Here is a 27,295-nt window from a genome sequence, read left to right on the forward strand (position 1 = left end):
AGGCCACCTCCCTTTACAACATTATTCACCCCTCTAGTAAACGGAACAGTCTTACCAGATGATCCGGCCGCTTTGCTGTTCTTGAGGGTGGAATGTCCAGGAGGCACTTCTTGGAGTAGATTTTCAGTAGCTCTGTACCTCTCAACCAAGTTGACAAGCCCCTCGGCATCATTAGGGTCGCCCTGACCGACCCAGCGCTGAACCTTTGGAGGTAAGGAACAACGATACTTGTCCAGCACGACTCTCTCCACGATCTGCGCTGGTGTAGACTCCTCTGGCTGTAGCCATTTCCTTACCAGGTGGACCAGGTCATACATTTGGGACCGCGCAGGTAACTGTTCAGAAAAAGTCCAGTTATGCACCTTCCGGGCACGCACACTCATGTTTACGCCTAAGCGAGCAAGGATCTCTCCCTTGAGTTTCGCGTAGTCGTTAGCATCCTGCTCACTCAGATCAAAATACGCCTTTTGTGGTTCTCCAGTTAGAAAAGGTGCTACCACACCTGCCCATTGATCCACGGGTAACTGTTCACGCTCTGCTACACGTTCAAACACCGCAAGAAAGGCCTCTACATCATCCGTGAGAGTCATCTTTTGCAGAGATTTCTGTACTGCAGCCCGTGTGGTTGGAAGCAAGGGTTGGGGTGTTTGCACACTCTGCGCCACACTCTTAGCCACATTCTGTATTTGCTCTTGTAATTGCAGATTAATTTGCTGCTGTTCCTTTAAGGCTAGTCTGTTGGATTCAAGCAGCAAAACATTGGTTTCAGCCTGGGCACGCATGGCCTCCTCATGCACCTTTTGCTGACATGCGTTTGCCTGCACCAAGTGTTTTAAAAGGTCCTCCATTTTAACAGTCTCCTGTTGCAGTGTTACAGCAGCCTTTACACTTCAGGCAAAACAAAAAACAAAAACCTGCTCGTCTGAGCTCTAACTAAACAGAATAAACGTCCCTCTCTATACCAGGGCCACACTATGTGACACTGGACACGTACAGCAGATATAGATCCAGTAATGCAGTACTTACAGCCTTGTCTCTCTCTAGCAGCAGCTTACTGCCTCCAGCACCCAGGGAGAGAGAGAGAGCCCCTATGGAAAGGGCTGACTCCTTTTTAAAAGAATCAGGTGCTCTCCTGATTACCAGCCCAGGACAGAACACCCTTTGTAAGCTGGAGCTTACCACACAGATTGAAATAGCCTGCAGTCTATATGCCATAAGACAGGATTCTAGGGGAAAAGTACCTGCCATCTATGACTTTCCCTGTCACTGTCTTACAATATATATATATATATTTATTGTGTGTGTGTATATATATATATATATATATTGTGTGTGTGTGTGTGTGTGTATATATGTGTGTATATATATATATATATATATATATATATATATATATATATATATATATATATATATATATATATATATATATATATATATATATATATATATATATATATATAGTGTGTGTGTGTGTATGTATATGTGAAACTATGTAGGCACTTAATAATTTGGCCACTCAGTGTATGCAGGCAGTTCTGTTTATGACCACTTGACACTTATACGCAGATCGGCCATATCTTCACGTAGTTGCAGCTAGAGGGTGAGATAGCTATAAAAAGGGAATGCAGGACAAGTGAAGCATCAATTGCACTGTGTTGCTTGTGAAGGAATGGGCAAAAAAAGTGATTTAACTGAGTTTGAACGCAAGATGATTGTAGGCGCTCGAACAGTCGGAACCAGTATCAACAAAACGGCTGCACTTGTGAAGTGTTCGAGAGCAGCAGTTATTTAATGTTTACAGAGAGTGGACTACCAAGCAGAAAACCGTGGGCTTGTGGTCGTCACAGGCTACTGAATGGTTGTTCTGAATGGAGACTTGCCACAGTTGTCCAGTCCAACAGAAGAGAAACAGTATGTCAAATTGCGGGGAATCTTAATCAAGAAGCTGAACGAACTGTTCGGCACACATTACACCGTATAGGCTATGGAAGCCATCAACCTGTTCGAAAGCCTCTACTCTCTGCCTTGAACAATAGCAGATGGCAGGGTGTGATTATGGAGAAAACAGCATGAAAGCATGGACCGCAACTGCAATGCCACCTCACTTCAAGCTGGTGGAGGCAATATTATGGTTTGGGGGATGTTTTCTTGGCATTGTATGGATACTTTGACTGTGGAACAACGTCTGTATGGCTAAGGGTATTTAAGTGTTATCGCAGATCAAGTGCATACTGTTATGTTGATAGTGTACCCTGCCAGGTATGGAAACTTCCCGCAGGACAATGCTCCCTATCATAAACCTGGCATTGTCTGCAGATGCCACCTACCAACATCTCCGAGTCCATGCCAAGAAAAATCCATGCAGTATTAGGGGCAAAAGGTGGTCTGACATTGTTTTGAGGGGGTGGTTATAATATTTTGGCCACTCACTGTATATCTCCTACTTCCACCCTAGAACAGAGAACACTAAATACTAAATGTTTTGGAGATCATTTTGACACTAGTAGGTGGAAGTGAATGCAATAAATGTAATGGCTATCATTCAAAAATAAAACAATTCACATTAAACTAAAAACATAATTTACTTACCTTTATGCTTACCTCTGATACACGATACTCCATAATAGCTTCTACAAATTAGTACTTTCACATGTGAAGAGAGAATTTACCATAATAGTGTAATATGTGATAATAAATTAACCTCTATTAAATCTTCCAACAAGTAAAAAAAAATCTGAATAATGAATAAAAATAATAATAATAATGCATAATATCATAACTTTAATAATTAGTGTGGCTATACATAAAACACAAAAATTAGATTACGGGTAGACAGGTAAGCAGGAAAGCGATTAAGGGGTGTATTCACTGTTGGTCGTTAGGTCCATTCTGTCTAAAACAGCATATTTTACGCCTGCAAAAAAAAGTCTAGATAAATTGTAGTATTCACTATCATTTTTTTCTAGACAGTCTAAAGCATTTCACCTGTCAACTCTTTTCGTTTGCCTCGCCTGTCTAAATGAGTCATTTAGACTTTTTGTTTCACTTTGTCTAAACTCTGTCATGTTAATCTGATTTAGCCTATTCAGTGTCTGATTGTCTAAATGGATTCTACAGTTTTCAGGCAGGCTTTAGACAAAGTGAACTAGACAATTTCTTCTGTCGGGACTGCTTTACAAAACCTTAAATATTATTTTATTTATGTCGTTTTTGACATGAATCAATGTAATTTATTTTCATTTTGTTTGTAAATATATTTAGTATGTTTATTATTGCCCATATGAATAAATTTTGATTTTTATAATTATTTTTTTTTTTACTCTACCCATGTTGCATTGGGCGGGATGTATTAATATACATCGCCGCCCTTCGCTGCCTGTCCACCGCGATGCCAGCGCATATGTACTAACATATGCGGCTGGCATCGCGATGCGGTGACGGAGGCCCCCCCCCCGCGATTCCTGGAATGTGGTGTCTCCGTCACCTCCCTGCTCCCTCCTGCATCCCTCATGCCGGGGACAGCTAAGCAGGCTGTCCCCGGTACCTCCTTCTCCCCCCTGCAGCCGGAAGGACGTCAGCTGCGTCACTAGGGGGAGACAGGTGTTACCTTCCGGGTCCAGGGTTTTTTCGGTGGAGGCGGCGAAAAGAAGCCCATAGGCTTCTATAGGGTATCGCCACCCTATAATGCGGTGACGTGGCGGCCGGGTAATTAGTACATCGGAAAATGCGGTAAAACAGGGGTTTTACCGCATTTTCCCGTTAGTACATCCCACTGATTGTCTTTCCCAGCATGCAGTGTTGTGCCCCTCTAGGACACGGTAAGCTGCGAGCTTTGCAACTTACAGAGTCAACCAGAATGAGGGCCAAAGTATGTAAATCATGGATATGATAATTGTATATTAAGTTGACAATGTCTGCGTCAATCCCAAAAGATCGACGTGATTAAAGTTGACACAGGAACAAAGTTTCAGGGGGATGCAGTCCATAGGCCAACAGTAAATAGGTTGACCACTATTGGTCGAGTGTCAAAATGTCAATGCATGAAGATGGTTTCCATGCATTAGGTTGACACAAACAATATGTAGACACAAGGAATATAACGACATGAAAAAGGCATTGTGGCCGAAGCATGTCAAGCGGACATGATACACTTATATGGTGTCCATGTTGACTTTTGCCAACATAAACACGATAAAAAAGCATGTTGACCTGTTTCCATGTCGACAATTTTCACAAGTCGACCTAACGCATGTAAACCTTTTGACTCTAAACTAATCACGGTCGTCCAACAGTATTATGGGACATTTAATTAGGCAAATACCCCTAACAAAATTGTAATTTGTATTAGAAAATAAGAATATTGTTGACGTACAGTACTCGTATTTTTTCAATACAGATGGTAATTATCTGCAATTAGCGGTATCCAGATGCTAATTGATGGTAAAATACGTGAGGAAAATACACTTAGTTTTCCAGGTATATTTCGCAGAAGCCTGCACGGATTAGTCAGCTCCGCGCAGGCTTCAGTGTAAAAAATATAGAAAAATAAATAATAAAAATGGCGTGGGGTGCCCCCCCCACGAACGTAACCAACCCCAGGCTCACAGAGCCTGTCCTGGTCCCCAAAAATGGGGGACAAAATGAATAGGGGTCCCCCCGTATTTGAAGAACCAGCACCAGGCCCAACCAGCCAGCAGGGTAATGTCACAGCCGGGGGACACTTATTATATAAGGTCCCACAGCCAAAACATTATCCCCCTGACCGGTCAGCCTGTGCAGGGGTCCTGGGGGAGTGTGGACCACCCCAAGGAAGGGGTCCCCTCCCCCCTCCAGAATTTACCTGCCCAGGCTGAAGCCTGGGGCTGTCCCCTGTACCCCTGGGCGGTGGGTACCGGGCTGATAAATGGTGTAAAAATTGAAGAAACTATTGTATATTGCTGTGGAACTGAGTCCCAGCAAGCCTCCCCCCGCATGCAGGGACTTGGGAGAACCACAAGTCCCAGCATGCGGGGCATTAAAGGGCCCACTGGAACTTGTAGTTCCACAGCAATACAAATAGTAAAATAAACACACACTGACACCAGAATAATAAAACTTTAATACACACGGAGCCCACACATACTGATACTTACCTATGTTGACAGGGGGGTGAAGGAGGCCAGCAGGGGGTGGAGCGCAGAAGCGGGGGTGAAGGAGGCCATCATGGGGGGTGAAGGAGGCCAGCAAGGGGGGGGGGGGGGGGGTGAAGGAGCCCAGCAAAGGGGGGGAGGGGGTAAAGGAGCCCAGCAAAGGGGGGGAGGAGGTAAAGGAGCCCAGCAAAGGGGAGGGGGTGAAGGGGCCCAGCAAAGGGGGGAGAGGGGGAGGGGGTGAAAGAGGCCAGCGGGGGGTGAGGCAGAATACTGTAATACACGGCAGCAGCCGGACAGCGGGCTGATGGACAGCGGGCGGGGAGCTGACGGACAGTGGGGATCCGGACAGCCGGGGCCCCTGTGCCTGCGCGCAGTGACCGGGGTGCTGTGCCGGGCTCACAGATAGTATGCAGCTCGGGGCTGCGGGGACCCCCCCCCCCCCCCCCCCCCTGCAGACAGGGCACCGCTTGTACCTGGTGAAGCAGGGCAGGCTCTGACACCGGCTCCTGCAGCTCCCTCTCATCCCCGCGAGTGTGCCTGCACGCAATGACCGGGGTGCTGTGCCGGGCTCACAGATAGTATGCAGCTCTGGGCTGCGGGGACCCCCCCCCCCCCCTGCAGACAGGGCACCGCTTGTACCTGGTGAAGCAGGGCAGGCTCTGACACCGGCTCCCGGAGCTTCCTCTCATCCCCGCGAGTGTGCTGTGCTGCAGGAGCGGCAGTATCCGTCAATGCGGCTGGGAGCTTGTATCAGTATTTGATACAAGCTCCCAGCCGAACTGACGGATACTGCCGCTCAGCACACTTGCGGGAGAGGGAGCTCCGGAAACCGGTGTCAGAGACTGCCCTGCTTTACCAGGCCCAAGCGGTGCCCTGTCTGCAGGGGGGGGGGTCCCCGCAGCCCCGAGCTGCATACTATCTGTGAGCCCGGCACAGCACCCCAGTCACTGCGCGCGGGGATGAGAGGGAGCTCCGGGAGCCCGTGTCAGAGCCTGTCCTGCTTCACCAGGGACAAGCGGTGCAGTGTCTGAGGGGGGGGGTCCCCGCAGCCCCGAGCTGCATACGATCTGTGAGCCCGGCACAGCACCCCGGTCACTGCGTGCGGGGATGAGAGGGAGCTCCGGGAGCCGGTGTCAGAGCCTGCGCCGCTTCACCCCGGTCACTGCGCACAGGGGCTCCGGCTGTAGCCCCCACCGCCATCCCCCCTCCTCGCTGGCGGACAGCATGCGGCAGGCAGGGGGACACAAGGGACAGAATTGCCCCTTGCAGCCAGGCCGGGATCCGTCTCCCCTCAGCCGGCTTCTGCTGTTCTCTGCAGGCAGCCCAGTTCCTAGCGAACCCAGCCCCCCCTCCTTTGCTCCGGGCTGTGTCAGCGGCCGGGGGGGCTGGTGGACAGCGTGCTCCATTAAAGGGAAGCACGCAGGCTGAATGACTCATGCAGGGCAGATAGTAGGAGGGGGGCTGGCAGCAGGCAGGCATGGGGACAGGGGGCACTCCATTACAGGCCAGCTCAAAGTTAATAATTCATGCAGGGGGACAGCACATCTCCATTCAGCTAACGGCGGAGGAGTGTGTGTCTGACACTGACTGGCCTGCCCTGCAGGCGAATTGGACATGCCCCCTTTCGCCTCTTAGGTGTTTTAACGCCAGGAGGCTTTCCGCCCTGTATTCACTCTGAATACACTAATTGGTGGAAGGGGGAAAGCTAATCCGCCTGTCTAGCTGATGTAAAAGCTAGAGCAGGCGGAACTACATGAGTTAACGATGGACCCTGAATACAGCCCTAAATGGTAATCTATAGTGCTTGAAGCAGTGGAAGTATGGTTTCATCTTGATGCATTGTGTGTTTTAAAATGTGTGTCAATCATGTATAGGGTTTTTAAATTATGGGTATGTAACTTAATTCCATGGAGCTCTGGTTGGATCTGAAGGATTGTCTGTTGATTGGTCGCTATTCCCAGGATCCAGTGCGCCGATGGTCCGCTTGTGTCCCCCATAGGGATCCAGTAATGGGGTGCCACAGCACCTACTAGATATAGCTCCTATATACAGCATTTTTGCCATTAGCACACCCGAAGTTTGAATGAACTCAGTTGGTGGCAATGGCTTGTATAGATTCCAGTCACACAAGTCTCATACCAGACCCAAGGGAACTTCTATAGCTTATGCAGGGAGACTACTATGCCAGGGTTTGGAAATCTATCTTCTGAATCTTAAACTGGGTACATACTGTGATGATAGTTGCCTGATAGGCTATATTGCTCACTCTGTGTGCCCAGAATACAGGTTCCCATGGCTGCTCAGTGGGTGAGATCGCATTCCACCTGGTGTAGGTTAATTAAGGATAGAGCAGTGATCTTTCCGTCCTTCATTAAAACATTCTGAAGTGTATCCAGGATCCCATATTTTGGTATACATTGCTTAGTGAGTATCCAGCTTTATTTTCAGCCAGCGGCAGTTGCCTGCAGCAGCAAAAGTGTTCCACCTACCGTAGACTTAAAAAAAATGGAAAATGGTCGACCTAGCGCAAATTCACAATCACTTTCACTCAGATTTGTTTTCTGCCGATATTTTCCAGACATAAAATATGGTCACAGTCTCAATTCAAATGAGCATCATGCGGCAAGAAATAAAGTCGGTACTTGTTTCCTAGCACGGCACCAGCGATGATTGTATCCATCGGGACCTAAAAAGAGTCGATCGCATACAACCAAATCGCATGCGATGCGATTTTTACATTGGAACCAATGTAAAATTGTCCCTGAGACCCGATTTTACATTGACCCCAATGTTAAATGCCCCCCAGACCCCAATGTTGTGGTGAACCTTTCAACGCCTTCTGGGGTGAAAGCCCATTCCACTCGTTCAGTGGGGACCTCCTGGGCGGCTGCTTGAGGAGTCTCGGCCCTTCAATTATCTAGGGCTGCTACGTGCTTTGCTTTGAACACTGTAGTTACCCCCCCCCCCAAAAAAATCACATTCTACTCTATCTTTTTATGTTATGTTTTTTTCACGTATTAAACTATTACTAAAGGGAGCAAAATCTACTTGCCACACTAAATGTTACAGTATATTTTAATTATTGTAGTTAATTTGCTCAAGATAGAAATTACGACCATCTTGTTGTGTCGGCTACAATATATGTAATAGCTTTTTTCCTGCTTAATATAGAAATTTCAAACGCTTGCTGAATGTAAAAATCCCCTGCCACCACTCAACCATGTTGTGTTTTTGTAAGCCTTGTTAAAGTCTTAATTTTCTTCTACTGGCGTAATTCATTTATTTTGTTTTATGTAAATATCTTGTTTACATTTATTTAAATATTGTTGGTTTGCAATGAAATAACACATGACCAATGTAATTAGCTTCTTTTTGTTCATGCGGTTCCCATTCTGCTTCACTTTTTATAATTTTCTTCATCACTTAGTCGCCTGCATTGCTTCTGACAGATGCCATCTACAACCCAGCCATTCACTGCCACACTTCATTTGGTGGATCCTGCAGAAAGTGCTGTAATTTACTGTTTTTACATAACCTATTTTCTGATTTTTCTTCTGTTTAAGAAAGTTAAATTGTCTCTTCTGACCTTTAAACCTTACAGCCATTTTGCAATTAATTCTAAACACTCTGCCGTGCAGCATATGCTCAAACTCATCATGGCCAGTGCATTTTCTATCTTTGTGAGCAGACCGCAATTTATTCTGCTATCTGTTTGTAAATCGAAGGATTTTCTTAACTACCCTTTTTGGAATGAACATTGTGTTTTTGTTTTTTTCCCCTAACATGACTCTTCTTTGCTTTTTCTTAGTGATCAATTATAATGTAGATATTTTGTTTTTAAACACATTATTTAAAAAAATATATATTCCAATAATTAAAAAGTATCCCCACTGAAGCTCCTATGCCTAGCACATTGTTAAATGGTTCCCTCTTTCGGATGCAAAATAAGTGATATGTATTCACTTTGGAAGCTCTGTAGAACAGCTTCTGCAGAGAGGGGCCAAAAGTATAAGTTTCTGGCCATGTTTCGGTTACCTGAGACAATCCTCGTGAGTTTGTTTCCTTGTAAAGTTCTGCACATTGTACGGCAGCCACATCCACCTGATGCTGATGAATGTCTACTTCGAAAAAAGCCCAGAAATCTGTTAAAATGGTATAATAATAATAATAATATTTTGGTAGGGTTCCATAATTTGACTAAAAGTACAAAACATTGCTAACTTTTTTGGTTCAACAATCCTAACTGATCTGAGTATTCGCTGTGGTCCGTGGAGACTGTTAACTGTTTTACTAGGGAAGGTAGGAAATCTATATTTCCTAATAAACTGAATGACCACCATTACCTAACTTGCTGGTGTCTCCTCTTTACTTAACAGATGATATGGATCTGGGTGGGTTTTTTTTTTGGGGTGGGGGGGGGGGGGAGTCCTATTTAGTGAAATAGATAACTCTTCACTACAACACAGAACAACATGAAAATGCAGGTTCACACTCTAAACACTAAGAACACTGGTAATAGGAACGATTATTATTAACCCTGTAATTTTAACATGGAGTAAAATGAGACCCCTTGGGCTAGTACGACCCAACCACCCCAAGGCATCACACTAGTAAGAAGTAGCAATTAAATTGTTAAAATGTATTTGATTTATAAGTAGCCACACCAACCCAGGTGAGATGCCTTGGGGCTATTGGGTTGTCCTATCCCAGAGGTCCCAGGTTCATATTCTTGAACCTTAGGCATGTTAGAGCCATCTAGGTGGACCCAGATAACTCTGTCAAAAATGATGCCAAGAACTATTATTTTTACTACTTAACTTGCAGAGTGTATGCTAATTGTTCTGATTACTGGAATTGTTAGTTCTGAGAGTGTGCATCTGCATTTCCCCTTTTTTTTCTGTGTGGCATTAAGTTTCCGCATGGTAGCAGCTCTTATATTTAGAGTAGGGGTGTTCACTCTAGGCACCCGAAGCACAATCCCTGATAAATCCAGGCAGGTCTTAAAGTAAAGATGTGCCATCCGGATTTACCCAGATTTCAAAACTGATCTCATTGGCTATTTGGATGTCACATGTTTCGGATTCAAAACATGTGACAGCCAGTAGCCAATAAGATCCCATTTTAAGATCCAGTTAAATCTGAACCTACACATCTCTAGCTTAAAGTGGTCCTGGAGAGGTGGTGGAACCATTTCCCTTTGCCACTTTATAACCCTCCCATTAGACAAATCCATGGCCAGTGGTAGAGTTTTTGGTACCCTCCTGCAAATTATAATGCTTTTCTGTTATAATTGCTTTGCAGGCCAAAGTGGAGGTTGAACTAGTTCCACTTCACCATTATAGGTGGTGGAACTGTTCCATCCTGTCCCTGTGTGCCCACACTTTAACCCAGGGCTGGGCAACACCGGCCCTCCAGATGTTGATGAACTACACATCCCAGCATGCCTTGCATCAGTTTCAGCATGGCCACATAGCAAAACTAATGCAAAGCATCCTGGGATGTGTAGTTCACTAACATCTGGAGGGCCGGTGTTGCCCAGCCCTGCTTTAACCCCTGAGTCCAGGAATCCAAGCTTATTGGGTGGCCCCAGGCAAATCTATTGGCAGCAGTAAATTACCACAGATGATAAGATCATAAGCTGCAGCTAAAAAACATCCTTATGCTGCTTTCACATTAAAAAATGTATGCACTTTTTTTTTCCACACACACACTCTCTACCTCAAACATATAATAGGGACCTTTATACTTATAATTTTACCACTTTACTATCACTATTATTTATTGTGATCCCTGCGGAGTCCTTAGCTGGATCATGTTTCGGGGTTCCCTGTGTCCCAGGTGTTGACCCCATAGTGTTAGGGACCTGCTTCACGAGGTGACCTGGACGATTGGTGGGCATGCCAATATCACTGGCCAATGATATACCAACAACCTCTTAATTATATATTATATTGTAATGTAATGATCGCATAGTGCATTTGCACCCTCTCTCTCTGTGTAAACCATCTTGAAGAAGTCTACATACTATTGTGAATGATTTAAGAATGAGGTCTTTGGCACTGTTACAAAATTAAAATATATGGTGTAATAGGGCCTACACACATACCGAGTTTGGCCAGTGATATAGCATGCCAGATTTAGCATAGCAGATTTCCTTTGAGCACAAAATCATCTATATTGCTTAGAACGTGCAAAATGTGTCAACGATATGCCTCAGCGATTCTGCTTAGCGATTTAAGCATGCCAGATTCTTCTCAAGCATGGGAAAAAGAAAAAAAAACTCATTTAAATAAAAATGGGCAGTTCAAAGGGCTGGGGGAGTTCTTGTGGAGTTTTAAGGGGAGAGAAGTCAGGAGAAGTGTTGCAAAGAGTACCTGTTCATAATAGCACCTTACCAGAGTGTTTGCAGTACTTTCTCTTCACTCCTCTCCCCTTGAAAAAGATTTTTTTTTTCAAGGGGAGAGAAGTCAGGAGAAGTGTTGCAAAGAGGAACCATACCTGTACATAATTGAACTAAACTTAACTTGAACATAATGAACAATAAATAACATTTTGAAATGAAATGACACCATACCGTGTTTTTTTATAATTTATTGCAAATACTATAAAAGTATAAAAGTGAACACCACTGGGTTCATCAACAATATCAGGCCGAGAAATGCCTCTGGCCCAAAGACTTTCCAAACAAAAAAAGGGATCAGGCCAACAAACTCACTACAGTATACTAGAGCCAACAGAAGTGATGACTCACAAAATGTGCAAAGAAGAGATAGCAAAGGTAAGGACAGTCTTCAGTGAAGGACACACAAGAGTGACTGATATCGCATCATTCTGGAGTCAGGGCCAAATGACGTATACAAGCAGACATTATAGTCTACAAGGAATCGAAAACGTATGGAAGAAAGAGCAATTTTTTCAACTTAAAAAATTGGGATTTTTTTTTATTTTGAAATTTATAACGGATAATAAACAGCATCGTCCTGTCCTTGTGTACTCGAGAACGCTGAGTACATTCCACTGGACAGAGTGCTGGTGGTGGCTGATGTGGGCGGGTTGGGTGAAGGGGCTCCCGTCGTGTTAGCAGGGGGCAAGCTGCGGAGGAATTGCCGGCGGATTACTATAGGGTTGGTGGTAGGGATACTGTGGCGAGGGTCCTCAAGATGCGTAATGCATCGGGTCGCGCATTAATTTCAGGTCATCAGGAATGTTTTTATCCTGGGCCCGAATTATTGCGTCGTACACGATGCATTTGAATTCCCGACGGGTGTCGTCATCCATTGAACGCATCTCCGAGTCTACCGTATTTGAAAACTGCCGAATTGAATCAATAGGCTTATTAAGCCTTGCCTCCGCAAATTGAAAAAATTGCTCAGAGCTGCCGGCTACAGATCTTTTGGCTGTCTTCTTCCTCTGCCTGGGTGGTGGCGTTGGCAGGGGGGTAGAGGTAGAGGTTTCCACAAACCTTGCGTCTCCGCAAACAGCTCCGGAGTAGCATCCTGTAAAATAAAATATGTTAGGACCATGAATAATGATGACATGTCGCATATCTATATGTGTTCAAACTTACCAGATCCTGGGTCTCCTCCTCTTGCCTAATTGGAGGCACAGGATCCATGCTATTCTGTCCATGCGTTTTCGATTCTTTCTCCAGCATGAAGTGCATCTGGTCGTAGTACCATAACGTTGGCTTGTATACGTCATCGGCACCGGCTCCAGAACTCTGCGATTCAGTCAATTTTGCGTGCTCCTTCGCAAAGACGGTCCTCAAATTCGCTTTCTTCTTCACACATTCCATGGTGGCATCACTTCTGTTGGCTTTAGCATAGGCCAGCAAAGCATTGTAGGCCTGATCCCTTTTCTGCTTGTTTGAAAAGTCTTTGCTGGTAATTTGCCCCAGGCATTCATGGGCCCGATAGATGTCAATGAACCCAGTGGTGAATTTTTTTGAAGAATTCTGCTTTGCCATTTCTGTGGGAATAATATGGTATAAAATGTAAATACATAATTAACATATATGCATCCACCACTATGTACATAAACAGTCCAAACTAGGTCAGCTTACAATCTATTGTCCCTACCACATGTACATGCGCACACATCCACTTTTTTTTTAGGGGGTTTGGTAAGACTATTTACCCCATCATAGACATGCAAGTAAACAACACATGACTAGCTTTTACAATGTGCCATCACCCCAGAGCATGCAAGTAAAAACCACATGACTAGCTTTTACAATGTGCCATCACCCCAGAGCATGCAAGTAAAAACCACATGACTAGCTTTTGCAATGTGCCATCACCCCAGAGCATGCAAGTTAACAACACATGACTGGCTTTTGCAATGTGCCATCACCCCTCCCCAAACTTGCGCTGGGGGCAGCGGGCATCACATGACACCCTCACCCAGAAGCATGCTTTATTTTATAACATTGGTGGCACAGTGGTCGCCTTACATCCCCCCCAAACATCATTGTGCCCATATTCTTGCGCTGGGGGGGCAGCGCGCGGCGGGTGCAGCGCGCATCACATGACACCCTCACCCAGAAGCATGCTTTATGCACAGTGGTCGCCTCACATCCCCCCCAAACATCATTGTGCCCATATTCTTGCGCTGGGGGGGCAGCGCGCATAACATGACACCCTCACCCATAAAGTTTACATTGGTGGCACAGTGGACCTCTCTCATTACCACCCCACCCCACCTGTAATCAGTGCGTTGGTGGTGCATAGTGGATAGCATAGTACTTACCAGCTCCGGAGGGTTCACAGCGCGTGGTGTCTGACAGCATCAGCATGTGCAGAATGGAGAGGAGGGCTCAGGGAGTGTCCAGATGAGCAAAATCGGTGGTCACTTGAGCACAAAAAAAAGACACCACACAAAAGGCGCCCGATATGCAGGGTCTTGCTAAGCGATTTTACTAGATTGATGGGACATGCTCATTCTTCTTCTTATTGCGATTTAGACGCGCGGGGCCGCGCATCTATATCGGTTTAGCCTCCACACACACACCGATGTATGCTTAGTTTCTAAGCGACCTTGCTAAATCGCTTAGAAAATGGCACAAAATCGGCATGTGTGTAGGCCCCATAACCCACAACAAGTAATCATTGTTCTAGCTTAGTTTGTAAACAAAAGTACATAACTGGTTGCTATGAGTTGCAGCACTTTTTATGGTGCTGCATTTTTCATAAATGTCTCGGTCTTGTGATTTAGCATTCTTTGGGGGTTGATTACACGTGTATATTATGGATAGGCCTTAGGGTACAAACATTTCATGCCAGTGAAAAGGAGGTTTTAAATTCAACACTTGATCAGTCCTAATGTTAATGTCAACTTTTCAGTCTAAATTTGTAGCTCTTGCAAAATGGTTTTGTTCTGATTAGTACTTTTCCACTGTATTGTTTCCCATTATAGCAGAAGGTCTAAAGCTATATTTTCCTTGGGAAGTAATAGACGCTCTTAGGTTTAGATATCGGGATGACTGTTTTAAGGGACAAGAAATTAACAACACTTCCTGGGGACAATTACCAGCATGTTGTAATAATGTACTCACCTGTGTTGAGATACAGATGTGTCCACATACATTGATCCACCTTGAGCATTAAACATCCTTTCTAGTTGCACCATGACACTGCGTGACTTGCTAGTACTGAGCATCTTTGCTAGCGACTTCTGAAGTAAATTTGCGTCTTATTCATGAAATGGCGTGGATAAGATATACCAGCAGCTGCTGATTTATTTATTTTTTCCCCAGGAAGGATTGTAAGAATGATCGAGCATGCCTACAAACTGCACTTTTGTTCCAATATAGCCACATATAATTGCCTAAAACTAAACTGGACTTGAGATGCAACCGAAAGAGCCCAATTATTGCACAGTATTTTATGCCGATAGTCGATCAAAGCTAGTGAGTCAGCACAGTATGCACACCTATACAATGGATGGCCAGTCTCCAGATATCGGGATAACGGGCCAAGGATTGTATCGGTGTACCCAAACTTAGTCTAAAAGTCTTGTGCATGTTCTGTTGCCATAGAATTAGGTTGCATCTATATCGGTGTTCTTGTTTTACAAAATTAATGTGAACTCAGTCATAGACCATGGCATGCTCTACTACTTTCTAATAGGTGGCCATACACTACTGTGATTTCTCGCAGCAGTGGATGGCCTTCCGATGCCCAGGCGGCAGGATCCTATGCAATATATCGCAGGCGGTCCTTTTTGCATGTGATGTATCATATGCAACCCCAATCCCCTGCCGCTGGAAAAGAGGGTCCCTGTTGGAAGGTGGACCTACAGGCAGGTCTTTTGAACATGGGACCGCACATCAGAACTGATCGGATGTCAATCACATGTAATTTTGGGCGATTTCACCTGATTTCTCTGCCCGATCTGTCAGAATTGGGTGAAATTGCTTGAAATCTCATAAGTGTGTTGGGGTCCTTTTTAGACTTATTGGTTTGAACATAAGCTTATTGTCAGGGACACTTATATAAAAGTCACTTTTTTTGTAATGCATGTTTTAGTTTAATAATGTTATGATGGCTTACGCTAGGTCATATGTTATGCCATACTATTGTAGCTGTACTAAAAGCTGGCTTCACAGTGTTTGATATTTATAAGTTATGTATTCTTCATTCTAGCACCCGTCATCTTTGAAAACCCATGCAGTTCCTATTCCCTGCCTAGGGTGTCGCTGTCTGCTGTGGTGTTTCTAGCACAGGTCTGGTTTGCATATCACTGCTGATATACAGACTACACTTAGCTAGAAGCACTACAGCAGACAGCGACACCCCAGGCAGGGAAGAGAAACTGCATGGGTTTTCAAAGATGACCGGTGCTAGAATGAAGACTATTATGTGTATAAATGATCATTAATTACAGTTCCTCGTCCATCTCCTTAACAGCTGTACTTCTGCTTGCTTTACTTTGATCATAGACCAGGGGTTTCCAATGTTTTTTGAATTTGCAGCACCCTAGTGTATCAGATTTTTATCGCGGCACCCCTAGGCCACAAAACATTAATTGGATTGGGTTTGTATGCAACTCTTAGGGTCAGTTATGTGATAAAGGGCAGGATTGCTTCTGTTTGTACACATTTTATGATTGCCAGCCGGTTTTGCTCATAAATAATTTACTATTAATAATTTGAGTTGGTCCTGGACCAACAACCCATGACACCCCTGCATGTGTCCCGTGGCACACAGTTTGGGAACCACTGTCATAGACTGATGGGGCAGTGTAAAGGTTTTGGACTTTTTTTTGTACAACTGAGAGCAGGGACTATACTATAATCTCATTGCTGGCAGGAACTGATCTGAAATGTCTGAATGATGTCATTTGCTGACAAGTGCAGCAGTTAATCCACTACCTGAGTGAAAGGTCCTGAACGTTAGATTTGTGATCAGGGCCAGTCTGCTTGCTTCTGGCAGTAGTTGTTACTGACAAACAGATTTTCTTTTGCCTTTTTTTTTTAACCCACTGACTTTTGGGATACATTCTTGGCCTTTGGTTTTGGATCACTCAAGGCATGGGGCTCTGTATAAAACATGGTTTATGCAGGGATTTGCAGAAAACCTGTCCCGTCTCATTTAGCACTGGGGAGAAGACACACACACTTTTTTTTATTGAATAAACATGAATAAAACTGTGGGGAAGATAGTTGTGGAATATGTTAAAAAATCGCACGCTTTTTTTTTTTTTTGCCAATCGTCAATGGTTCCCAATTGGATCTTTGGCAAGGTCGGCAAATCACTGCATGAGGCCAGAACTCTTGTTTTGTAGAAGTTGGTGAGTAATTTAATATAGAACCTAAATTTGTCAGGATATCGGGTTTATAAACATATACAGTATATGTACACAATACCCTTTGGCCATGCTAAATTAAGCACAAATTGTTATTATAAGACAGCCCCACACCCTACAATAGTGATTAGGTGCCCATGGCCAGGTCACCCAACTGTGCCTGAAGTATTCCTTTAGACTTCGACCGGTATGAATGACCAATATACAAACATGAATATTACTAAAATGTTTTCTTTTTTCCTTTTCTTAAAAAAACGATTATACAACATCACATTCATCATCTTATCCCCTACAATACAGGATCAACAGCAAATGTCAGATGAACCTAACCTGTTTTGTCTCAAAGGAGACTTCATCAGGGGTGTGTGTTTTAAGTTTATCATACAGGGATAAAAAGTTATATTTGCAAAGCACAGTCAGTAGCAATAAATGATCAAGACAGTGTTGTAAATTAGGCACGTCACCTGAAGCCAGTGGTGGTAATAATCCCCAAAAGGTTCAAATGGTGGAAGCGTGTTCAAGTCAATAATAACCTATATCATCACATACACCATTTGCAGCTGGAAAAAAAATAGTACCAGTTGGCCATAGTCAGTGTGTGTGACCAATAATAAGAAAAACCCAAGCAGTGGATAAACCAAAGTTTCTGAGCCTAGTGGCTCCTTTTATAAAGGTGCAGAGAGTTCTGCACCTTGCCTCAGAAACATTGGTTTATCCACTGCTTGGGCTGTTTTTTGTTATTATTGGTCACACTTTTTTCCTTGTTTAAGCATAGAACCGCAATTGAACATGGATCTATTCCAGGTTCTTGATGAGATCAGGAATAAACTGGAGCCAAATTGATTAATTATGCCTATTAGCTGCCTATAAAGATGCTGTCTGTACACATGGATAACGCTCCTGCTACCAAATAAGCTGACCAGGTATTAGGCAGGGAGTCTGGGGTTACTTTAGGAGCCATTGGCGTTTTTAGCATTATTTGTCAGAATGTGGAATATGATGCTGTTAACTGCTGTGTTAGTGAATAAAAGAAAAATAAAGTAACTCTTTAGTTAATTGTTACTGATCAAAAGAGCTAGATTTTAAACAATGAAGTATATCCAAGTAAAAATGTCTTGCAAATACTACTCCTTTTACACCAAAGCAATAACCCGCGTTATTATTGAGTCAAAACTGGTCTAAAAAGTAAATAACCCTGGCCCTGTTACCCGACAATTCAACCCAGAAATGTTCCAGGTTGAACATGGGTTAGTCATCCAACCCCGGAAGCATTTGAACAAATTGGGGTGCCCATACTTGCAGACTGCGGTCTGTCCGGAGGTTGAGCAGGCTGCTCCCCTAGCCTCGGTACGCGAGGTGAATGGATGCCGCACACAGGCATCCATTTTTATCCTCCCTGGCTCCGCTGCTGTCTGCATAGTACAACAGACAGCAGCAGAGGCTGTCTGCTGTACTATGCAGCTGCCGGCCAGGTAAGAGCAGCTCACCCTGGCTCGTCCCTGGCTCCCAGCCGCCACAAGCCATCAGTCACCAGGTCCTGGCCAGGTAAGCAGCAATCAGCTGCCAAATCAGACATTTGGATTTGCCCACTGATTTGAGTAGGTCTTGTCTGATCCATTCTGACACATGAATGTCTGAATGGATCCAACACTAAATGAATATACCTGTATGATGTAAAAGCAGTCAACAATTCAGGTAATTAAACAGTTTGGTACAGATTTGCAGATGATTAGAACAATGTTCCACATACTGCTTTATGAGCACATGCCATAAACGTTTCTGTCCCAGGGGCTGGTAAGCTGGGTATTTAAAACACAAAGGTAACGGATACTCGCAACAGGATGGATAGATGCTGGAGTATTTCAATGGTAGTTGCAACAAGCTCCTCTTTGTGCCAAATATGTTCCATCTTTTGCAGGGTTCCACGCCCTTCCCTTTAAGCTTCAAAATTTGCCCTGCCCTTCCCGCTGACATGCCGCTAAGGACTGTATTATTCTTTGTGTTGCGAGCATTGTGTTGTGTCTGCTTCAGACATGCAGATGAGGGGGTAATGTCCCTGATCAGTGATGGGGTGTGTGTGTGAATAATGTGCCCTGAACGGTTTTGGGGGAAAGGGGGGGGGTGGGGGGTATCCGTCCCATCCGTCCCATCTCTTCCCTTCTCTGCCATAAAAAAACAGTGGACACTAAGCACACTGCAGGATGCTGGTTGATGGATCCAAATACACTTACATGTGCAGCACCTGGTACAGCTGTGGCAGATGGAACCCAGAGCATGTGGATTGCTATGTTAAATGGCGGTGGAATGAACCATTAGTGAATGAGTCCGCTAACAGCTGTGCAGTGACGTCCCATGGGCAGGTGCGCGCTGTGGTGTCTGGACCGCTGATGGCGTATAGTTGTAACTTCTATAGCGTCTGATAGCAGCAATATTCTGTGGGTCTGTAGTGGATCCGTCTTGAGATGTCCCAGGACAAAATGGGTTGATGCCACAGTCTCATTCCCCTACTGACCCGCATAACTTTGCTGCTATCTAATGCTTTTGAAGCTCCAATGTCTACCTTATAGGCTGCCTTCGGTACCATTTAATATGGCCAATAATACTCCTATTCTTCAAGTCCTGGGTCTGACCTGGGATATGGAACACTGTTCCCATGCCAGGTCAGATCCAGGGCTTTTCCCCTTTTTCCACCGCGATGCTGTTCTGGGACATTCCCAGGTTGACTCCATTTACAAAGGTGCAGTGTCTTTTTGCCGTCACGCAAATTATGTAATCTTCAAGTGCAAGGAATACCATTTGGCCATGCTCCCTAATGTAAGTTGCTTACATCACACTGGGGGCAAGCTCAGCTTTTTGGAAAGGCTGCACCTCACCTCCGGCACACTTTTACCTGGCCGTCGCTGCTGTTTACATAGCATGGCAGACAGCAGTGCTGACTGTGTGCCATGTAACCCAATCTCCTGATCACCCATGGTACGTTGCAGTTTGTGGGGGGTATTCAATCTGGAGGTCACATCGGTCGAGCTTGCTCGACCGAGAACACGCAGGTGGGATTCAATGTCCCCCTGCAGCGGGACGAGAATGGGACGTGGCCGCGAGTTGCGGCTGGGAAGAAGCGAGCTGCAGCCAGCAGCTCGTCACTTCCCGGCCGTTCTTGGCAGAACGAGCCCGACTGCTTGTGAAGTTGGGCTCATTCTGCCGAGATACCCTGCTCAATGCTGTCGGGGAATACAGCATTGAATAGGGCACGGCAGCTATCTCCCCCTTGGGGAGATGGTCGCCGGTGATTGAATACCTCCCTGTGAGGCATTTGCTCTCAGCATACTGTAAATGGCCCCTGGGTCAGATGACCTGGATAACACATTTACACTGCCTGCTAATCCATGTGTGTGTTTTTTTTTTTAAAGCCCCTTTTTCAATGAGCAAAAAAAATAAATAAGTTTTTAAATATGCTTTATTTTTTTTCCCCCCAAAGGTAAAAACATAGAAAGTACGTACACTTAGGGCCTTATTCTAGTTCACTCTTTCTGACAAAATCCTTCTTAGATGGACAAAACCATGTGCACTGCAGGTGGGGGCAGATGTTACTTGTGCAGAGAGAGTTAGATTTGGGTGGGTTTTTACTTGAAAGTGAGATCTATATTGCAGTGTAAAAATAAAGCAGCCAGTATTTACCCTGCACAGAAACAAAATAACTCACCCAAATCTAATTTTCTCTGCACATTTTACATCTGCCCCCATGCAGTGCACATGGTTTTGTCCATCTAAGAAGGATTTTGTGAGAGAGTGAACTAGAATTAGGGGCCTTAGTTTCACATTATTAACAACCACCGTTCCTTTTTTTAATGTCATTTTAATATTCAAGTTTTTTGGAAAATGTGTATAGCTCAGCTTAATGTTTTAAATAAAATCTGAATTATTTTATAAGATCTTGTACACGCTAGGTAAAATAGGTGTCAACCAGAAATAAATCCAACTCTTATGGTGTGTACACACTTGTACAATGTGCATGAGATTTTGACTATATAGTCAAAATCTCATCTGGATCTCATGCAGATCGCACAGGTTTTAACCCTTGCGATCCCGATGCGCGCTCCCGTATCGCAGCCAGAAAGTCTTGGCTGCATTGACTATATAGTGCAGATCTGCACAATATAGTCTAAATTGTAATATAGTCTAAATCGTACAAGTGTGTACACACCTTTTACTGTGTAAAAAACAAAACCGGCAAAGTTGTGTTAGAAAACTTTGCAAACCCTTTTTTTGTGTCTGCTCTGTTCTATTTTTTTTTTTTGCTTCTATGAAATCGATAAGGCAAGCAGATGTCATTGGTAGGTCAGTGGCAATGTCTGGCGTCATTCCATTGCTAACCTCAGTGTTTATAAATAGTCCTAATGCAGCTTTTGTGTTCAGCAAATTAGTCTTTATTTTTAGATTGTAAAGAATTTAGTATGCCAGCTTCTTTTCTACACTATAGATAAAGCATCTGAGACCGCAGTTCTTGCTAGTGACTATCGCTTAATTTAGGAAATCATATGCTGACCAAACATAATTTGGTCTTGATTTGAGTTCTCGGTTACAGGCTTTGTTCTAATTGGCTGCACAAGATCTGGTCATTTGACATTCAGGACAAGTAGTCAGAATGCTCTTGGCTTCCCAGGGGAGCCTTTCTGCAGACAGAAGATGAACAGATGCTAGTTTAGTAATAATAATTATATTTATATAACGCTCTTTCTTCAGTAGTACTTAAGGCCCTTGTAGTAGTCCTAACCCCTGATAATGCTGTAGATATTGATACCCACTGTGTCAAATTGCAGTTGCTTTCCTACTGTTTGATGCTAGCAAAAGCATGTAAAGCTATAAAGTTTGATAACAATGACCCCCATGTCATCTTGCCATTGGGTGCATGTATTCAGTTATATTCGTTATTGTCATTTATTTATAAAGTTCTGGCATATTACACATAACTGTACATACAGACACAAATAATGTTCATTACTGTACTTGAATGTGAAGGGAAAGATTGTTTTGCCCAAATTAGTTTTTTGCACAAGAAGTTTGATATACAAGGTAGCTGAATAACAGTTGTTGGGTAAAGTGCATGTATTTTATCATTTGTTGAATAGAAGTAAATGCGTTCAGTTCAATCAAGTGGTCTCCACATGCATTGCTATCGCGTGAGTTAACGTGATCTCATTTCAGATGACGCTGTTCACAACACTGTGCCATTTCTATAGATCCTATGGTGAAATGCAGCAATAAATGTAAATGCAGTATTTTTCATGCAAGAACAGCTCTAGAGTGTTTCCATTATCACAGTGCTGAATGCAAGTTTTCCCATTCGCTGTCGAGTCTCTTTGTAGGAGGATCAGTACTTTTCTGCCTGTAAAAGATTGCATCAAACACTCAAAGTACATGGTTCCCACCTCTTGCAGTGTGTTTGGTCCCAACCTCATGCAGTCACCAGTAACCAGATATAATTAAAACTTATGGGAACACCTTGGCAATGCTTGCCGCAGACCATTTTGCGTGCTGCTCATTTTATCTACTGCCTTCTGACATTTCAATGTTTATGGCACTTATTAATATCAACATTCTGTATTACAATGATTTCGGAAAAAGCAGTTGACCGTATCACTTCAGTGTTGCATAATACCATGTAATCATTTGAAATCACATTTGTTTCTGTTTGTTTCATTGTGGTTTATGGCACAACTAAGAATCTCCATTTCTTCCTTTGTGGTAGGACCCTTTGACAGAAACATGCAGTAAATACCTTGCTTTGTCTATCTGTGTGAAGCATGTCTGTGATTTCAGAGATGTTGTCATTTCATATCCCAATATCTGTGTACTTAAAAATGTTTTTCTAACAAGTAATAGGCAAGATGTCTATTAGTTCAGCAGCAGTGTTTGAGCATTAAGACAGCAGCCATGAGTGCCAGCAATGAGTCGTGTTGTTTGAACCGGCATCAGATGCCACATGCAGCTTACGTGTCAAAATGAGCCAGTGTGCTTGCTGCTTCTCTGTTACACTTGCTTATAGGAAACAGTGGGAGGGATAAGAGAAACTCTATCGCTAGATAACCAGATTTCTGTTTGTGATGCATAGTCACATGGTCTTCACATACCTTGACTAGTCAACTTGTTGTTGTTTTTTTTTTGTCCTCTCATTTGAGCCTCTGTTGCTGCCAGGGTTCCTTATAATCAGGCAAAGGGAGGGAAATGGAAATGCATTGTAACAGTATGCCGAGGAAAGTCTTTGCTGTGAGTAACCTGTGTTTTCCCGAGATCAGACGATGTTTCTGTTTTCCTTGTACAGTATTGCTGCAGCACGGTGCAGATCCCAGCATCCGGAACACCGATGGCAAATCAGCCCTGGACTTGGCTGACCCTTCAGCAAAAGCTGTCCTTACTGGTAAGCGATCTACAATCCTTCCCTCCTCAACCAGCTTAAAGGGTTTATTTTGCTTTATTTTCTTCTTCTATTGACAGTATGTTCTCTTCTTTCTCTTCTGTCCTCTGTCATAAAAAATAGAATTTGTTTACATTTTCTTAATGCTGCTTGATATTCATGTCATGATTTTGAATGCGATTTATCTAGAAGAAAGATTTTAACCCTTATAGAGCTACCTTGTTTTGAAATGTCATTCAGTTCCTTATTACAACCATTGTATCAAGACACTGATTGTGTGCTTTTAGATTAAAAGAGGTAAATCATATTGCTTATGGAAGCCGTAAAGGGGTATCTGTTTTCTGCATTTTAGTGGGTGGTAAATCTCTGTGACAAATGCAGAATTATTTGCTTTATATTCTGCAGTCCTAAGTAAGAACAGTTAGTGTGAAGATACACACAGCACCTCTTCTAGTAATGATGCGACCCTTTACCCCCCCTTCCTTTTTTTGTATGCCTGCACTTTACTTTTGATTCCCCTTTCCGATATTTGTGGAACATAACACAGGATTGTTTTGCAATGCTTTCTAGACAGTGGCTTCTTACATACTGCCCATGTTCTGGCCCCAACCTCTTTTTCAGCAGCCTTCGGAGGCATGTTCAGGGTCCCAGGTCCAGCGCGTTCGCAGTATCGTCTGCAGTACTGCGCATGTGCAGAACTTGTTTTGGGGGCTGCCCCGCAGCTGCGCATAGAGAGGCATCCTAGAGGGAGGGAACACCTCCCAATGGGGCTACCTTGAGTGAGTGACTGACTGGCAGGTTGGACTTCCAATAGGAAGTCACTGCCAGTCACAGTGAAGCCAGAGCAGTCACACAGACTGCATCTGGCTTCATTTAGGCAGAGAACAGTGGCAGATATTACCTAGGGGGGCTGCAGCTCTGCAGCCCATAGGTAAAATCTGCCACTGGTCTACAGTCATGATATCATCATATGGGGACCACGAGTATGCAGGGTATGAGAGGTCCAAGGTGAGTGCCATATTATTTACTTATCTTAATTATTAACAGTTATTTATTTAGCAGCACGGACGGTGTAATGGTTAGCATTACTGCCTCACAGCACTGAGGTCAAGGGTTTGGTTCCCTCCATGGCCCTAACTGTGCGGAGTTTGTATATTCTCCCCTGAATTGCGTGTGTTTCCTCCGGGTATTCTTGTTTCCTCCCACAGTCCAAAAATATACTGGTAGGTTAATTGCCTCTCAACAAAATGAACCCTAAAATAAATGTGTGTATGTGTGGTAGGGAATATAGACTGTAAGCTCCACTGGGGCAGGGACTGATGTGAATGTTCAAATATTCTCTGTAAAGCGCTGCGGAATATGTGTGCGCTATATAAGAAACTGTTATTTAAATAAATGATAAATTTAGCGCACACAAATTCCGCAGTGCTTTACAGAGAATATTGAATGTACAAATCAGTCTCTGCCCCAGTGGAGCATACTCAGTACCTAATGTACACGCACACACATTTATAGGGAGCCAATTACCCTTACCTACCAGTATAGTGGTTTGTGAGCGAAACCCGGAGTACCTGGAGGAAACCCACACAAGCACGGGGAGACTATACAAACTCTGCACAGTTAAAGCCGTGGTGGGATTTGAACCCATGACCTCAGTACTATGAGGCAGTAATGCTAACCATTATATCGTCCGTGCTGCTATTAGAGAATGCATAAACCAGCAAAATGTTGAGCTTATTATTCTGTCTGTAGTTCTGTTGATAATACATATTTGCTGGTGTATATTGTCATAAATCTAAATATTTTCCACCTTGCTTTTCTTTGCTCACTTGTTAAAGCATGCGTTTGCAGTGTTTTTCATTTTTAAATCTGTGGCATGTGTATGCTCTTCATAAACGTAACTCTTTTTAAGTAGCTTGACTTCAGTTACTGTCAGAAACGCAATTGATTTTACCTCTGAAGCACCCATGCGATTGATGGGGCTGGTTTGAAAAGCTGCATTGTTGACACCTACACAATTACAAGTGAGTAGTTTGAAAAGCTGCACAAAGGATTGCCATTCACCTCCACTGTGTGCAATGATTATCCAGTGTAGATAATGGACAACTTGCAGTTCTGTTTGACTGCACACTGAATGAATTTATGGGGTGTAGCTTTAGAAAGTATTATTGCTCAATTTTCAAATCACAAAAATGTATTTGCACAGTGTTCATTCTAGCACCCTGCATCTTCCAACACCCACGCAGTTGCAGCGAGTCTCGCGACTAAATGCAGCGGGCTCCCTGCATTAGCCGCGAACCTTGCCGTTTGGGGGAATACTCGCCATCCTTGGTTTCGGTGATCCTCTCTATTTAACCCCCTTGCCGGCCGCATTGAATGAGGCCCAGACAGCAGGGCAATCGAACTCAAAGCCGCTTTTGATCTCAGTGGATCATGCCTATTCTGTTCTCCTATTATGGGCATTGTGGACCCCCACAAGGGAGACTAGCCTCTGTAAAGGCCCCCATACATGCTGCGATAGCGTTATTGGCTGGATCGCATTGCATGGGTTTTGCGTGCGATGCGATCCGTCGCCAGTACAAAAAGTATGTACAGCAAATCACATTGCATGCTGCGGTACTTGTGTATTATCTGGGTGCCCAAGATTTCCATCGTACAACATAGTTTTGGTCGCATTGCATGCGATGCGACCAAATTGGACCCGATTTTTTATTGTACAGACGCTTTGATGGGTGATTACTATGTTAAATGCACCCCCCATTGTTAACGCCACTTGAAGCGTGGCGAGCGCAGTGGTAGGCGTCCTCCGACCTTTTCATACCCCACTATCCACGTCGGCGTGGAGGTGATTTTAGAAAGTGCAGCGAGGCGAGCGGACGCGGATTACTTCACATGTAATCAGCGGCCCCTCGTGGTGCTCGCTGCGCTCGCCGCACTATCTAAAATCAACTCCACGCCGACGTGGATAGTGGGTGTATGGAAAGGTCGGAGGACGCGTACCTCTGCCCCTTGTGGGCTCACTGCGCTCGCCACGCTTTGGGTGGCCGTTGGTAGTGGGGGTGGTGTTAACAATGGGGGTGCATTTAACATAGTAATCACCCATCAGGGTGCCTGTACAATTTAATATCGCATTGCATGCCATTTCTAATGGCATGCGATGCAATATTTTATCGCACAGTGGGGGTCTGTGCGCCCGGAAATCGGGTCCCCTCGCATCCCTTAATTAGTGGTATGCGATGCGATGTGCGCCCAGATAATACTGGTAGTATTGCAGCATGTATGGGGGCCTTTAGTCGGGATCCCAACTGTCTGGTTTTCAACAGTCGGGATTCCGACATCAGTGTAATGACTGGCGGAATCCTGACTTTCGGGAGGTCATCCAACACCCCGTGAGAGAGGTTTTAAGATCAAATGCAGATGCAAATCTTCACTACATAACTGGCCAATTTTCTGTCCTCTGTAAGGCATGGTGGCCTTGTCTGAACTGGTCATCTAATAAGAAGTTTGTCTTGATTCAAGTCCGTTTTTGGCTAGTGCCACTCTTATCATTTCAAAGGAATTTAGCTACAGACAGTCTGTGTATCTATATAAATTATAGATAATCTTAGTTCATTTCCCCAAAACTGCTTTCCCTCTTCCCCCAGTCAGTCTGCTACCATATATGTATGTGATATGGAGCACCTCTTTGTAAAGGCCCATACACACTGGGCGATTTTGAGCAGCTCAGTTTTGCCGTTTTGAGCTGCTTTTAGCTCAAAAGCCATCCAGTGTGTAGAGCCCGGTGATGGGCAGTGGGCGCTGATGTTCTTTCCCACATCATTGCCGGCCTCCGTTCATCTGCTGGTTTTAATAACCTATGAGTGATGGGGCGGACAGCTTTTCATAGCGTTCTGTTATGGAATACCATCCACCCCTGCGAAAATAGCTTAGAGGGACAAAAATCGCT

General features: G+C 44.2%; 1 protein-coding gene across 2 annotated transcripts in view; it reads left to right on the forward strand.

The window, feature by feature from the left end:
• The window catches only part of TNKS (tankyrase), a 210,897-nt gene that overhangs the window by 33,636 nt on the left and 149,966 nt on the right, over window positions 1-27,295 (forward strand). For both annotated transcript variants that reach the window (XM_083174989.1, XM_083174993.1), the window contains exon 3: window positions 23,257-23,352. In XM_083174989.1, the coding sequence (XP_083031115.1) occupies window positions 23,257-23,352 (96 nt within the window). The remainder of the gene's footprint in view (window positions 1-23,256; window positions 23,353-27,295) is intronic.

The sequence above is a fragment of the Crinia signifera genome, chromosome 1 (genome assembly GCF_055691185.1).
Source record: "Crinia signifera chromosome 1, ASM5569118v1, whole genome shotgun sequence".
Lineage (NCBI taxonomy): Eukaryota > Metazoa > Chordata > Amphibia > Anura > Myobatrachidae > Crinia > Crinia signifera.